Source organism: Trichomonas vaginalis, chromosome I, assembly GCF_026262505.1.
Source record: "Trichomonas vaginalis G3 chromosome I, whole genome shotgun sequence".
Taxonomy (NCBI): Eukaryota; Parabasalia; order Trichomonadida; family Trichomonadidae; genus Trichomonas; species Trichomonas vaginalis.
Genome location: NC_067203.1, coordinates 9,837,289 through 9,853,008, shown reverse-complemented (window position 1 = coordinate 9,853,008; position 15,720 = coordinate 9,837,289). Strand labels below are relative to the sequence as shown.

Below are 15,720 nucleotides of genomic sequence, written 5' to 3'. Positions count from 1 at the left end.
TTCTTTTCTCTATGCATAAAAAGTTTTTTCTAACTAATAAATTTCAAATCCAAATTTTCGACTTTTATATTTTTTAATGTATGATCCAATCATCAAACAGCATGGATACCTAGAATTCAGAAGTATTTATGCAAATTATATAGATTTATATAATGCATTATATCAGTTAAAAACCGAAAATGAAGAAGAATTGAACCTTTTTTACAATATGATCAAATCAAACTTGATTAATTCAAAGAAATATGATCCTCAAAATATTATAGGAGATATTTTAAATATAGTTCCATATAATTACCTCTATTCAAAGTCATATTTGAAACTTGCAAAACTCATTTCTGATGAATATCATGTAAAAGAGGTTAGAGGTATTAAAATTATTTCCAACTACATTTTTTATAAAGAATATGGAATTAAATTAGATATAACTGATGATTTTGAAATTTTGGATTTAAAAAATACAGATATTCATGATGAAAATACAATTTACAGAGCAATTATGCACGATGATAAAGAAGGTTTCATTTCATTTATTGAAAGAGATGAATTTGATGAAGATCAAAAACTTGAAAGTGAAATATATCTAGATCCTATCACTTTTTCGTTACTAGAATTATGTTGCTACCACGGAGCAGTTCATTGTTTCAAGTTATTAAGAACAAAATTTGATTCAGAAATAACTCAAGCATGTTTACAATTTTCATTTTTAGGAAGAAATCAAGAGATCATTAGTGAATGTTTGAAATATCAAAAACCAGATCATGAATGCATGAAGTATGCAATTATTTCACACAACATTGATTTTGTTACATTCTTGATGAATGAGTATAATTTAGATATCAGTTTATATTATTGCGGATTATATAATAATCTTGAATCATTTTTAATATATTTGGATCAAACAAATGATATTCACAAATGTTTTGTTTATTCTGCAATGTTTAATATTCCATCTCTTTGCAAATATTTTATTTTCCTTGGTGCAAATATTAATGACAAAGTTGATACAGAAAAAACAGCTCTTCATTTTGCTGGATTAAAAAATAACAAAGAAATAGTTGAACTACTTCTTTCACATGGTGCAAATGTAAATGTCAAAGATATGTATGGAGAAACAGTTCTTAATATTGCAACACGTAAGAATAGTAAAGAAATAGTTGAACTTCTCCTTTCACATGGCGCAAATATCAATGAAAAATATGGATACGGAGAAACAGTTCTTCACAGGGCAGTATATAATAATTGTAAAGAAACAATTGAACTCCTTCTTTCACACGGAGCAAATATCAATGAAAAAGAATGTCATGGATTAACAGCTCTTCATAACGCAACAATGACTAAAAATAAAGAAATGGTTGAGTTACTTCTTTCACACAGACCAAATATCAACGAAAAAGATAAAACTGGAGATACTGCTCTTCATTTTGCAGCAGCACGTGATTTTAAAGAAATAGCAGAGATTCTTCTTTCAAACGGTGCATATATCAAAGAAAAAAATTATAGAGGAAAAACTGCTCTTGATTACGCGGAAGAAAATAATAGTAAAGAAACCAGAAAACTTCTTCTATCTCTTGGTGCAAATATTAATTCTTGAAAAATTGTTTTATATTTTGAATATTTTCTTTATTTCAGTTTAGTTGAAAGAATTTTGCAAAGTCCAGTAGTATTGTAATAAACAGAAATTCATCAAAAGTGACAGCTCTCAATTTTTTGACATTTGTAAATTCTAAATTGAATGAGAAAAATGAAATAATACTAAGCATAATACAATATTCTAGATTTAATTATAATTAGGAAAAAGTTAGTTTTGAGAGTACTTTTCATAGGCATATAGAATGAAATCTTCTGAAAAATAATATCACATAAACTCATATTATTTTCTAATATATAACTATTTTATATAAAAATCAAATTCAATGATCTTAAAAGCGAAGGATAAACCTCAAAATTTACGAATATAATGAGTGGGAATATAATGCTTATCTATCATAAAACCATATGAAATATCAATTTTATTTTTCATATTCAAATGGACTGAGTGTTAACATTTAACATTTTTTGCTAATTGTCGTCAAAAATTAGGCGTAAAGCAAAAATTGATATTTCATATGGTTTTATGATAGATAAGCATTATATTCCCACTCATTATATTCGTAAATTTTGAGGTTTATCCTTCGCTTTTAAGATCATTGAATTTGATTTTATATAAAATAGTTATATATTAGAAAATAATATGAGTTTATGTGATATTATTTTTCAGAAGATTTTGTGTTCTTCTTCAAAATTTTATTTTTTTATTAAAAAGAATCTTTACAAAATATACATTTACTTTAATTAATATTTAAAAACGTGCTCTATCAAAAGTTCCAAAAATTCAATATTTTAGCTTTTCTGAGGTGTCACTTTTGATGAATTTCTGTTTACAACAGTATATTATATAATGCATATATTTAAGATTAATTTGAGTCTTTAAAGCAAATTTTAGGTAAAAAATTAAATCATAGGAATAGTTTCAGCAAGCAAATCTTCTTTCTTGCTAATCTGCAGAGTTTGTTGGCTCAATTTCTTCTTTTTATAAATTCTAAAATGAATATAAGTAGAAAGTTTTAAACAAATCATTTGTAGTTAATATTGTAATAGATAATTGTCTCTGCTACTTTCTATTCCTCTTATATTTTATTGATTCTCTTTCTTTCTAAAGATAATAAGGATTGAATTATTGTTTCAATTTTTTCTCAATTTTTTACACTATCGTTTTTTCTGCCAATGTTTTTATTTCTTTATTATGCTTCTGCCATCAAAGTTTGTGTACCATCTGAAATCCAACAATGCCCCGCAGAATATGAAACTTGGGCTAATCAGAGCGATATCTCAAAGCTTTTAGTTTATAATTCATCCTTCAAATTAGACATATCAAACATAAATACAAAGGATTTTTCAATAATCCTCGAACAATCCAACGTAACTTTAGCCTCTAGTGCAAATAATTCACAAATCATAGAAAGTTTAACAATAAAAAATTCTGACAACTGTAATAATTCAGTTTTAATACTTGATGAGGATATAATGGTGCTTAATACATCATCATCTACATATATTTCTCTGATTAATGGCACTTATGGCAATATTTCAGGTATTTTTTCAAACCTTACAGTTGAATTTCTCAATAATTCATATTATTATCGACCAATGACAGAATTTGTTACAACATTCAAGAAAACACCAGTGAATATTCCGATTATTGCTTTTCAAAAACTTAATGAAGATGAAATTCCAAAATACCTGCAAACATTCTTCTACGGCAATTCAACACAGATTAATTTAGTTGAATCAAGAATTTCAGAGATATTTCAATACGAAAAAGAAATTGGCCAAAAACAATTTTGGATTTATCATCAAAAAACTTCCAAATATATTGATATATACCTTTCCAATATAAACAGCTTTACCAAGATCCTTATGTACATCTCAATTGGATCTGCCGGCTTTGCCGTTTTTGTTTTTGTCGCTTGCGTTGTTTCCTACTTCTGGAATTCTCCATCCCCAAGAGAAGACACAAGTAGTTACATTCCTTTACCATGAAATATTTTATATTGACATTTTAATTATTTTATTATTTTTTTTGTTTTTAAAGATGTTCATCCTTATACTTATTAATGTTTCAAAAGATAGTGTAACATAATTATGTGTTAAAATAATTCAAATCTTCAGTTTTCATTAAATTTCTAATTTCATTTTTAGCAAAATTTGAACAGATTATACTTATTTTTTAGGCAATACATGTAAATGATGATTAGTGAATTGGTACTACCTTAAAACTTGATTTGTCTCACCCGAAATGTATAAAACATATTTTAAAACTAATATAAATACCAGAATCTTTTTCCATATATACCTAAGTCTAAAAATATCAAGGTTTGCATGTCATATTGAACAATACCATATCCAGGATTAAACATTTTTATTATATACTTTTTTAAGAAATATTTATCAGTGTGCTGGATTGCTTATGATGTTTTTATTTAAACTTCACCCTTTTCTTGTGGAAACATCTAAAGTCAATATCAAGACGAGTCTTAAACATGAATATGTGTTTTAATGATATGAGCTGCGAACATTATGTATGCAATAATAAAGTCTTAATGCTGATTAAAAAAAAATTATGCTACACAATAAAGAGCCGTTACTCCATCAATATCTTTTATTAATAAATTCAAAATGTTATAAATAGAAGACATAATAAAATATGAATTAATATAAGATATTTATATAAAACAAACAAAACAATATAAAACAAAAATAATTAACAAGATTTTGAATAAAAGTTAATAATGTCATCACATAAATCTCCATTCCTATCTGTAGCGAAATCGCAAACACACTCCAAAATATCGATATCTCGTTGTTCATTTGTTTTTTCGAACAAAAGTTTTCTCATTGAAGACCTCCAACTCCACCAACTTTGGTCATCTTTGTCTACAACTAATTCGAAAGGAGCGAGTTGCTTGTCAACCCACGAAACAGCTACAGGAAGAGATAGTTTTGGATAGACGTCATCAAGAAATTCAACAGGAATTTTCGAATTGTCAGAAATCCAAAGTTTTTCTGTGAAAAACTGCAACAAAGAGAAGAAACGAAATTCGGAAGGGACATCATTATAAGGAGGAGTGATTTCTGAGATCTCTGGGATGGATCTTCCTCTCAAGTACTGTCCGAGATTGTTGAATTTCGTTAAAGGACACTTTTGGACACCGGAACATGGACATTTAGTTAATGTCGAAGATAAAGCACGAGATAATGAGCAGAAAGTGGAACAGTCATCTCTATTAAGCATAGATATGTAGTATTCATCGAATATTGGCCGCGCCCAGTGAAGTTGCAATACTTCATTTGTAACAAATTTGAAGATTTGCGTGGAACTTCGGTCTCTTAGGGTACTGAAGTGTAGCAATGGTTGGAATGTTGTTGGGAGAAGCTTAATAGAGTATTCATAGTCGAAATCCAAGGTTTTGAGGGTTCCATCGTAGATATCAAAACCATTTATGGAATAATCGGAGTAATGGAGGATGTATTGCTCAGAATTGTTCTTAGGAAGCAACACAGTGAACATTGTTCGTGGTAATCCGTATCTATCTACTAAAATACAATATAAAATATTATTATCTTGGGAAATACTGGTCAAAATGAAGGTCATATCATTCTCGAAGGTATAGAACCTCCAAAGATCTTCTTCTGATATCTTCTCGCCGTTTTCTTTATGTTGAATTTCGGTTCCATTGCAAATCAGTTTTTTATTTGCTCTGGGAAAGATGCATTCGATATTAGGACCACTAGTATACAGTATTACATCTTGGTTCTTGTGCCCTCTTAAATGTTTGTACGATGAAATTAATCCGACCTTTTGTAAATCAAAACAAAAAGTGACATAATTTTCAACTTCTAAAAACGCCTTTGTTTTATTTTCGTTGAAATAAATATATTCTAGTTTGTTATCCGATGTAGTACCAAACCAATTAATTATTTGATTGGATGTCAAAATTTTTCTCAATTGAAAATCATCGTTTGTCACTTTTATTTCCCATGTTTCCAAAAAAGATGAACAAAGGAAATAAAACTTGTTCGGAGTGTCCCCGAAATGTATGGAAGGGCAAATAGTTGATGGCCTGCATACGGGATGCTCTATTTCTCCATTAAGAGAGTAGCAAAATGAGTAGAAAAGCGAATTTTTCTTAAATCCATTATGAATCGAATTAAAAGTGATGATTAGGAACTCTTTGTTGCAAGATACGGTACCTGAAATGATGTAGGGATGTACAGGGAACTCTTTGAACTTCTTTATCTCTTTGCATTCTGTTGAATATTCCCAGATAATTTGAGATTTTTTTGTTGTCTGTAAAACGAAGAAGGAATTTTTCGTACATGAATCTAAAAGTTTGTATTCGCCTTCTCCAGGTCCTTTTTCGCTGCTTGTGATAATAAATGGCTTAGATAATAAAGGATATATCAAACCTTCTGTGATTTCATTGTGGTGTATATACTCTATCCCAGTTTTTCTCGAATTATTGCTATTTAATGATATTTGTGCTGCATCTGTCCCTGGAGATAATGAATTATTGCTTTTTGTCTTTAATTCTGTTTTTGGAATGATTGTTTCTACTGAAAAAGAAGTCGAAAGAGATTCGCTGATATCATCACTTTGAAATTGAATATTTAAATTCATACTTTCAGGCGAACTTAAATTTGAATTGTCTTGTTTCTCATTATTTTGTAGATTTATTGAAGGATCTGCAATAACGTCAACTTTATCTTTTGTTATGGCATCCAAATCATGAGATGTATCATCTGAATGCATTCAAAAGGATATCCAAACAAAAAATAATAACAAATTGAATTTTTGACATTTAATTATTAATGTCCATTAATAAAAAATCATATTTATTTAATTAAAAATTCGATTACATAAATGTAAAAGAATTTTGAAATTTCTTTCATAGAATATAGGAACATTTCAAATCAAAATCAGAAAATATATTGTATTATATTTAGTTTTTTCTTGCTCCAATGAACTTGAAATCAATTTTCAAGATGTCAACATTTCTTTTGATGCTTCCGAAAATTAGAGATAAAGGATTACTTACAGATGATAGTGAGCATTACATTTTAAACACATTGCCGAAGAATTACATCTGTGAAAGCGTTGCTTTATTGATGAAAAATATGATTAATTCTTGCACTCAATGGAATTACAAAACTTCAAAGAGAGTTGATGTTTTTATGGAAATTTACGCCATTACGCTAACATTAGATCCAGAATATGCCGAATATATGCAATGGGTCGTTAATCTTTACCAAAGATGGATTATTGACCCAAGTTTCCTTGGTAACACAGAAAAACAGAACAAATACATTCGATTAATCATCAAACATCTTTCAATTCCATTCCAAAATGTGAATTTTTCTTCAGATGGAATCAAATTTTACAATGTCTTGATTAACATCTTGGATACTTACAGAACATTAGTTCAAACACATGGCAAAATCTTAGAAAATGAATCATGGAAAACTTTAATTATGACAATTTTAGCAATTTGCGACCAACTAAATTCCGCAAAGGAATCGAAATCGGTTACATCAGATCACATTACGAAATTACAAACAAAAGCCCTTTACATTTGCTTCTATCTTTTGTTTTCAACACCACAAGACAATTCTTACTTCGATGTCTTCCTGAAATTCTCAGTTACGTGGTCTTCAGTCAGCAGCTATATCAATGCATGGGGAAATTGGATTGTTCCAGCTTACGAATTAATTTTACATAAAAATTTCAATAGTTCTCGCTTAGAATACTTATCCAAATCAGAAATCCATCAGATCATCATGAATATCGAATGGTCCAGGCTTCCTTCTGCATTACAATTCTTATTAAATGCAGTTGATTATGATATAGCGAAAAAAGATGATAAAGTAAGCATTGCTTTAGTCAATGTTGCCGCACAAGCAGCTGCAGCGTCATTCCAGCTCGCTATCGACAACTCCAAAGGAAAAGGAGCTCTTAGATTCCCTTTAAAGCCATTTCTCCATCTTTTTGGCAAGATAATCTACGGATATTCGATCAAGACACTCGAATTCATCGACGTTATCAACAAAGCAATACTTTGGATCATATCTAATTTTGATTTCACCGGATGCGAAAAGGAAATACAAGCTTTAGTTGATATAATCAACAGCCAGTATCAGAAAAGCATCCAACTCGTACGAGGAATGATCCAGGCAATGTCTAGACCTCTTCCAGAAGCTGTATTTGTTTCATTAGGAGCAACTTCGCTTGCAACAATCGATTCATTGCAAGTTCCTGATGTAAACAATGAAGAATTTATTGTTCCTTTGTTCTTAAGTGCTTGTAATGCAACTAAGAAATATCAAACCGTTCATTTCATGAGATTATGGGACAATTCGAAGCGTTTCCAGAGCCGTTTGCAATTGATATCACAATCCTTTAACTACGATATCAATATTGGCTCAATAACTCAAAAAGCGCTGACAACTGATAATCTCGAGCTTCTTGAGATGTCACTTTGGCTTGCATTGGCTTATTCCATGTCAGTCAGAGAAAACGTCCATGACTGCAGATCTAACTCTCAGGCTCTTGAATACGTTGTAGATTTCGCATTACAGCACCATTTGGACGGAGATTGCCTGGCAGTCATCTTATTATCATGCTTAGAGTCCATTAATTGGGGCATGCCTTCTTTCCCGAAGCTAAATGCCCTTTTGGACTATACTTTGCAGATTCAAAACGAAACTTCCCCGGTGAAGTACGCGAAATCTCTGGCCAAACTCATTATATGGCGATCATCATTCAATGAAGTATCTCCAGACATGTCGTGCGAGATCTTCGCATCATCCATCAAGAAGGAGGACGTCGAAAAGTCCGAGTTCGTCGTTGTCGGAGATACGATTTTGTTATCATTCAACAAGAAGAATGAAAAAGAGATTGAAATCATTGCAAGAGGGCCATTTGGAAAAACATCTTTCACAGCAACTGATGATAATTTCGGAAAAATTATTCCGAAATTTAATACATTGCCAGAAGAAAGGATCACTCTCAACCAAAAGGATTTGTATGGAACACAATATGAAGTTGATGAGTTCAAGAATCTTCCAAAACCACAACAAAAGATTATTGATGATTTGACATGGCTTAAGAAGCCAATCAGACAGGTTAAACAGAGCCACGATACATCAATATACGAGTTTTTAGTTAAATGCGGCCTCCTTACCTCTCATAATTTATTTAATATCAGATATATTACTGACAAATCAGCAGCTTCCAAGGCAATTGACATGTTCCAGAAGACAGAGTCCAATCCTGTTCTGTTTGTCCCAATTCTTCACATGATTCCCGGTGAAACAGAGCTAAATTGCAGCCGACAAAAAACAACTGCGAATTTGAAGGCGTTTTTGAACGGAATTGCTCCAATATTCACCATAAACAAAGACCACGGCCAATCATTACTGAACATCAAGTTTAAACAAGGTTTTCCGTTGATTCCAAGTGTGGCAAATTCATTAGGTTTTATTTGCCCAGAAATAACAGAAACCGATGAAGATGCGAAGAAAGTGAAGGATTTATACGATGCCACCAAAGTTAGGATCATTTTTGACGAGGCAGATTCTAAATTTGGTGAATTGAAGAACGAACCACATTTTATGATCAAACCATTGCAAAGAGGCTGTTACTTGGTCGAAACAGGGTTGAAGGACCAATGTTTCGCCCCGATGCAGCTCATGACAGCGAAATCTTTCTCTCAAGCACTAACTATGTTCGTGGAAAGGAGAGTAAGCAGCTTTAATAGCACAAATGCAATAGATACAGTCGCTGTGAGAACAAAAATTGTTTCTCAGCTTGTTTCTAAACCCGTAGATGAATTTCCTTTGTTTGATTAATTTTGTGAAGTTTACGCGGAATGATTTTTAAATAATGTTTATTTTTTATTATTATTTTTGTTGAACATAAGTTTTTATACAGAAATAAGTTTTTTTATTTAAAATTTTTTTCTGAAAATATAATAAAATAAATAAATTTCCCATCATATGAAGGCAATTTTGATGAATTCCCACATATATGACGTCGCCTTCAATTCTGTTGCTTAATGTTAATTTTCAACGATGTTTCATGCACTTAAGGCCGCACTTACGCCAATCTGACTTTAATTCAAATGTTTGACAACTGGCGTGAAGCATCATTGAAATTTAACCTTAAACATCTGAATTGAATGCCTGCCATAGGGGCGTAAGTGTACCATTAACATAAATTTGAATTAAAGTCAAATAGACTTAAGTGCACTACAGAGCGAAAACTTGTAAAATTAATTCTGATAATTTTCGATGTTCGCACAAAATTGAATAAGAGAGCTAATAAACAATTTCAATAAGCTCGATTTTGATTTTAGTATTGTTTCTTTTTTAGAAGATACCAAAAAGTGCCCAAAATTCATGAGAGCATAGGATATTGATATTTTTGATAAGCAATCGGATCTGAAATATCTTCAAAGTGATCGAATGACATTTTGGCTGGATTCTTCTCATCAAGTTCCCAGTAATTATATATGAATGGCATTCTATCTACAGTTCGATGTCGATATTGGAAGAGGAATGTGAAATTTTCTGAAAATGTTGTCAATTTCGCACACTCAGTTAAACAATCAATGACTTCATTAGGAGTATGAAATTTTGGATTCTTGAGTAATTTCAAAATAAGTTTATCGATGATGAAACCTAGTTGACATGCATCAAAACCTCTATATATATTTCCATACCTTTCATATTCTTTTAAAACCGCGAAAAGAGCGCGCCGAGCAATAATATCAAATTCTTTATCATTAAGTTCAATTCCTTTTGTAAATGGTAAAAATTGATGCATAAATTCGAGTTCAACACCTTTGTATTCGGTAATATTTGGAATCTTTATTATTTCTAAGAAGTCAATAACGAATGATGGAAATGTTATTTTTAGAGTAGCTCCAACTAATGGATGAAATTTAAAAGTGTTTGGAACATTTGATGGATCTTTTTGATTTTCTCCATTAATTATTTGTTGTATATGAACATGTCCTCTATATTGCGAATCTTCACGAGGTTTTTTACAAAATTTTCGATAATTAATACATTCATAAGGACCCTTTTTCCTTTGCTGCTCTAATTCACACCTGTGTGCAAATCTCCAAATCACTATTGAATCAACTACAGTCAAAGCACAAATGATTATCACCCAAAATGTTGGGATCGCAAAAAACATTTTTTTATTTTTAAAAATTGAGGGAAAAATTTCAATAGCAACGGTTTCTATTGAAAGATATTGTAAATTTGTATAACGGCAATAATTTTTCCTACGGGTATGACGTAGACATTTTTCCCCCATTTCTGACAAAATTTATTTGCCAAAATCAAAGTATTTGTTGAAAATCCTCCAGCAAAGATCATGTTATCATTCAATACAAACTCAATCATATTATGGTTTCAAACTCATATTGTATGATGAATTTAAATATATACATGAAATAACAAAATATGATATAGAGGAAAAAACCTGGTGGCAAATTTTTAATTTTTTTTTCAATAAAGAAAGAAAAGGAAAAAATAAGTTGGAAAATTTATAATTTTTCAATGGTTCCAGTTACAGCATTGTGTAATGAAATAGAACGTGTGAGTATTCTTAGAGAATGCGGTAAATTTAAGATTAATATAAATGGACAAATCATCGAAACATTGAAGTCATCCGCAGTTTGTTTTTCAAGTTTCATCAAAGAAAAATGCATTTTTAATAAATTAATTTCATATATTGAAATAAATCTAAATATCAAGTGCAGTGATTCAATCAACATACTCAAAAAGTTCATAGATAGCGGAATCCTCGAATTTGAAGAAGATGAAAATCATTACCATGATATATTTGAATTTGGTAAAGTATTTATGAACCAACTTCTTATACAAATGTATATCAAACATGTCAAATCAGAAAGTTCTATTACAAATGAAAACGTCTTTCGTAAGTATGAAATTTCTTTTATTGAAAACGATTTCACAACACAAGATCGATGCATTGAATACATATCATCACACTTATATTGCCTTAATGAGAGTGATATTATCGAAAACACTGTTGAATTCGGAAATGACTTTTTTGAAAAAGTTTTGACATCAAAATCAATAAAAATCGAAAACGAAGATAAACTATGCAATTTACTCCTCAATATTTGTAAACGTGACAATAAATTCTTTGATTTATTTAGACATATTTCATTAGAATATTGTACTCCTCATATCTTTGAAGAAATTTATAATTTTTCAGTTGAAAACTCATTCGAATCAACTCTTCTAACTATTTATAAAGACACACTGAAACATCATCATTCACATATACGAAATAGAATCAAACTCTCAAATAACTCTATTTCATCATTCGAAAAACCCATCACTAAACAAAAGTTTGAAATTTCGAATAATCCAATTAATGTATATGAATATAGATTCAAAGAAATTTCGAAAGAAATCAAAACGGAATATTCAGAATCAATTGATATTTCATGGATTAGACTTGATCTAAAAGGACATAAATTGAAGCCAAGTTCTTATATTTTGTCATCGAATTGCACAGATAGTTATCATCATCATCTTTTGAGATATTGGAGGTTAGAAGGTATAAAATCTGATGGATCTACAGTTGTATTAGATAATAAAGATTATGCGTTTAAGAATAATGAAACCAAAGAATTTCCACTCCAAACAAACGACTATTTTGTTGCATTCAAACTCATTCAAACAGAAAAGAATCAATATTGTATAGATATTCCAGTTTTTGATTTCAAGGGTGAACTAATTAAAATATAAAAATTTTATTATGATTTTTATTTTAGCTATTAGATCCACTTGAATATATAGACTATCATCTAATGTGCCATCCCTCATTGATAATGCAATAAGATTATTCCTTTTATTAATGTTCCTTTATTATCAACCATGCATCATCATAAAATTTTTGATTCTAATATTAATCCAGCATATTTTTCATTTTATATGACTTTTCATCCAAATATCACCGTCAAATCTAATAACCTTATTTTTAAATTTCACATGTGGGTCAAATGCAAAGGCAAGTATTCTATGTATTCTCTTCCAGAGCCAATGAAATTATTATCCAAATACAGTTACTATATCTGGAATATTGAACATCAAACAGTTGATGAATACGTCGAAAGAGCAAATAAGGCCATTTCTTTCAACGTTTATCCTTATCAAGTAATCTTTGCTCAATTAAATAGATTGATCGATGTTAGACCACGCTATACTAAAAAGATTTGCGAAATTGCAAAAAAGATAATTCTTCTGCATGATGGCGTTGTTTATAACAATTTACACCCTGTCATCGGCTATGTCATCAAAGATGACGTTAAGCTGCCAGACAAGCTTTTGAAGTATATTGAAAAACATAAAGAAGAAATCGAAACCGAAATCGAATCAGGCTTTAAGAAGGGCACACTCGATCATGCTATACTTTGGGATGATATTGACGAGTTCAAAACTCTTTACTTCCAACAAGCCAAAAATCCAGATGAAATTGAACCGGAAGAACCAATAATTGAGAGAGACGAAAACGGCAAAATTATCAGAGCAGGTAATAACAAGTCCGGATTCATATTTTATCCAAGCGAAGAGCTGGCAATTTCAATGGTTGAAGATATCAAGCAACACAACGCCGAAATACTGGCCAAAAGAAAGGCCAAACAAGAAGGAGGGGAAAATGCTCCTCCACCAGCTCCTAAGGAGCCATCTCCAGAAGATTTAGATCCCGAACTTTATATCAGCCCAGAAGATGAGAAGAAATACATCAAAAGAGATCCAGAGGGAAAGATATTCCGTCTTGGAACAAAAGAAACCGGCTACAGGTTTTATCCAACGAGAAAAGAAGCAGTTGAATTTATTAGACGCGATAAAGAAGCTTTAAAGCTTTTCGGAATGCTCCCAAACCATCAAGATGATGATGACGATGATGACGACGATGATGACGACGATGATGATTACGAGGAAGAAGAAGATTTTGATGAAGATGACAATAATCCATTAGATCTTTCTCAAATTGACATCGAAGCAGGCGCAAACATGTTCAGCATTGATCCAGAACAGTTCCGCAACATAATCCAAATGATTGCTCAAGAACATCAGCAACAAAACGGACAAAGAAGAAGACGTCATCATAGAAGGCAAGAATACGATGACGATGAAGAAGAATACGATGAAGATTCTTGGATGATCCGTAAAGTTGATGAACAAACAGATTCTGACGAAGATATCGAATATGATCCATATGATTTCGAAGAAGATGATGAAGTAGACAACGAAATGGACAATTACGACCTTATGGATAAGGCCGCTAGGTACGGAGCCACTAAAATCTTCTTCTTTTTAAGAGAATATTGTTTCCCACACGAAGGAATCTTGCAAAGTGCCTGCTGCAGCAACAAAATAAAGATTGTTAGCCATATACTCGATTGCGAGGCAGGAGATTTGCATTCTTATTGGGGAGACGATATTGCATATTACGGCTATCGCGGAATGATGTCGGAACTCGAACAAATGATTGCATTCACACCATACGATTTAATTACGAACCTTTTGGTCGATGTTTACTTCGAATATTATACAATGACAGGACGCATCGACAATCCAACCTTCGGAGTTGGCTTTACAGCACTCATGGGAGCCGCTGAAGTAGGAATGGTCAGTTTAATGGACTTCCTTGTTTCAGAGGGAATGGATATGAACCAAAGAGACGAAATCAGCGGCGGAACGGCCCTCCACTTCGCTGTAAAGGGCAACCAGCCATCAGCAGTTAAATGGTTGGTCGACCACGGTGCAAAGATTTTGAAGAATTCTGCAGGTTTGACACCATTGGCACTTGCGGTGCAAGCTGATTTCAAAGAAATAGTCAATATTTTATCTGCGAATCTTGAAGGAACAATAAAGATATAATTTACTTGTTGAATTTAATAAAATCATAAAATCTTTTCTTTGTTTTGATTTATTTGGCCAATAACTATTTATATTCAGGATCTCGTTTAGAGATCAACTGCATTTCAAAAAAATACATTACAAATCATACCTCAAAAATCTCACACATATGAGGGAACTGTTATTTCTACCTTTGATTCTTATGATCCAAGGCTCACATTTGCTTCATTTAAGAGAAGAAGTTCATCTACTTCTATACTATTATTTTTTGCTGCTTGATGAAGAGCAATTTCTCCTTCAGTATCTTTTTCATTGAAAATTATACTACCCAGATTTTCCTTACTTTTACCACCCCTCTAAAGCTGGGAACACCGCCTATCGTTGGGAGTAGCTATTAAATAGAACCACCAAGGGTATTTTTCGAACTGCCGGTGTAGTGGAAACATCCGACATAATGATTCATTATGCCAAGGTTTGATTCCCATTTAGCCATTTTTTTTCTTTTTTGGATCATGAATTTTTTTTTGGGTCACTATAAGATTTGTTTCATGTTCTAAATCTGCTGCATATGTAATCTATTTTTATTTACCTATTTTTTAAAAATCTATTGGATTGCCAAATTTGAATATATTTAAAATCATAAAAATCCAAAAAAACTATAAATATATGTTTTATGCATAGTGCCGATACTCAAATATCAGATTACTTAGATCCATGAATAATATCCGAATTTTTTTTCTTAAAATTAAACTTCAAAACTTCTTGCAATCTTATTCTTCATCAATTGTAAATTTTTAAAACCATTTTTTAAAATAATTTTGCGTAAATTTTATTCTCATGTTGTTTTAATCGAAAATTGATACATTTTCAAAAAAATAATATTGACTTATGAAATTCATTTTTAAGGTGAAATAGTATTGTTTTTATTAAAGTATATGAATAATATATAAAAAATTAATGAATAATATAAGCAGATTTTTAGTTTACAAAACAAATATGAGCAATGCAATTTCAAACTTTTGCTGGCAATTTCGATATTGCTCAAGTTTGTAGTATTTGTGATACCTATAACATCGGCTTAATCAAAATTCGATTTTTCTTATGAGTTATTGAGAAAATTTGATTGCAATGAGAAGGATTTCGACGTTTTTGATAAACTAAGAGCTGAGCTTTAGGGGTTCAGTTCATTTATGGCTGTAGTTTGATGCGTAGATC

The 15,720-nt window shown here is 31.0% G+C and overlaps 6 protein-coding genes across 6 annotated transcripts, besides 3 other annotated features; 5 read left to right on the top strand and 1 right to left on the bottom strand.

Moving 5' to 3' along the window:
- Nucleotides 1-76: 76 nt before the first annotated feature.
- On the top strand, nucleotides 77-1,591 carry TVAGG3_0959960 (ankyrin repeat and SOCS box-containing protein 4 family; the record flags this gene model as incomplete). Its single annotated transcript, XM_001319662.1, has 1 exon — nucleotides 77-1,591. The coding sequence occupies one exon, from the start codon at nucleotides 77-79 to the stop codon at nucleotides 1,589-1,591; it is 1,515 nt and encodes a 504-aa protein (XP_001319697.1).
- A 75-nt stretch (nucleotides 1,592-1,666) lies between these two features.
- Nucleotides 1,667-1,703: a mobile genetic element.
- A 684-nt stretch (nucleotides 1,704-2,387) lies between these two features.
- Nucleotides 2,388-2,425: a mobile genetic element.
- A 365-nt stretch (nucleotides 2,426-2,790) lies between these two features.
- TVAGG3_0959930 (uncharacterized protein) lies at nucleotides 2,791-3,579 on the top strand (the record flags this gene model as incomplete). The annotated part of the gene is made up of 1 exon (XM_001319663.1): nucleotides 3,187-3,579. One exon carries the CDS (start codon nucleotides 3,187-3,189, stop codon nucleotides 3,577-3,579), a length of 393 nt encoding a protein of 130 aa, XP_001319698.1.
- A 681-nt stretch (nucleotides 3,580-4,260) lies between these two features.
- On the bottom strand, nucleotides 4,261-6,434 carry TVAGG3_0959920 (uncharacterized protein; the record flags this gene model as incomplete). The annotated part of the gene is made up of 1 exon (XM_001319664.1): nucleotides 4,301-6,349. The coding sequence occupies one exon, from the start codon at nucleotides 6,347-6,349 to the stop codon at nucleotides 4,301-4,303; it is 2,049 nt and encodes a 682-aa protein (XP_001319699.1).
- A 115-nt stretch (nucleotides 6,435-6,549) lies between these two features.
- Nucleotides 6,550-9,460, top strand: TVAGG3_0959910 (uncharacterized protein; the record flags this gene model as incomplete). Its single annotated transcript, XM_001319665.1, has 1 exon — nucleotides 6,601-9,444. The coding sequence occupies one exon, from the start codon at nucleotides 6,601-6,603 to the stop codon at nucleotides 9,442-9,444; it is 2,844 nt and encodes a 947-aa protein (XP_001319700.1).
- A 219-nt stretch (nucleotides 9,461-9,679) lies between these two features.
- Nucleotides 9,680-9,805: a mobile genetic element.
- Nucleotides 9,806-11,131: 1,326 nt separating this feature from the next.
- On the top strand, nucleotides 11,132-12,504 carry TVAGG3_0959890 (spectrin binding; the record flags this gene model as incomplete). Its single annotated transcript, XM_001319666.1, has 1 exon — nucleotides 11,164-12,387. One exon carries the CDS (start codon nucleotides 11,164-11,166, stop codon nucleotides 12,385-12,387), a length of 1,224 nt encoding a protein of 407 aa, XP_001319701.1.
- A 115-nt stretch (nucleotides 12,505-12,619) lies between these two features.
- Nucleotides 12,620-14,545, top strand: TVAGG3_0959880 (Ankyrin repeat family; the record flags this gene model as incomplete). The annotated part of the gene is made up of 1 exon (XM_001319667.1): nucleotides 12,631-14,526. One exon carries the CDS (start codon nucleotides 12,631-12,633, stop codon nucleotides 14,524-14,526), a length of 1,896 nt encoding a protein of 631 aa, XP_001319702.1.
- Nucleotides 14,546-15,720: the final 1,175 nt, after the last annotated feature.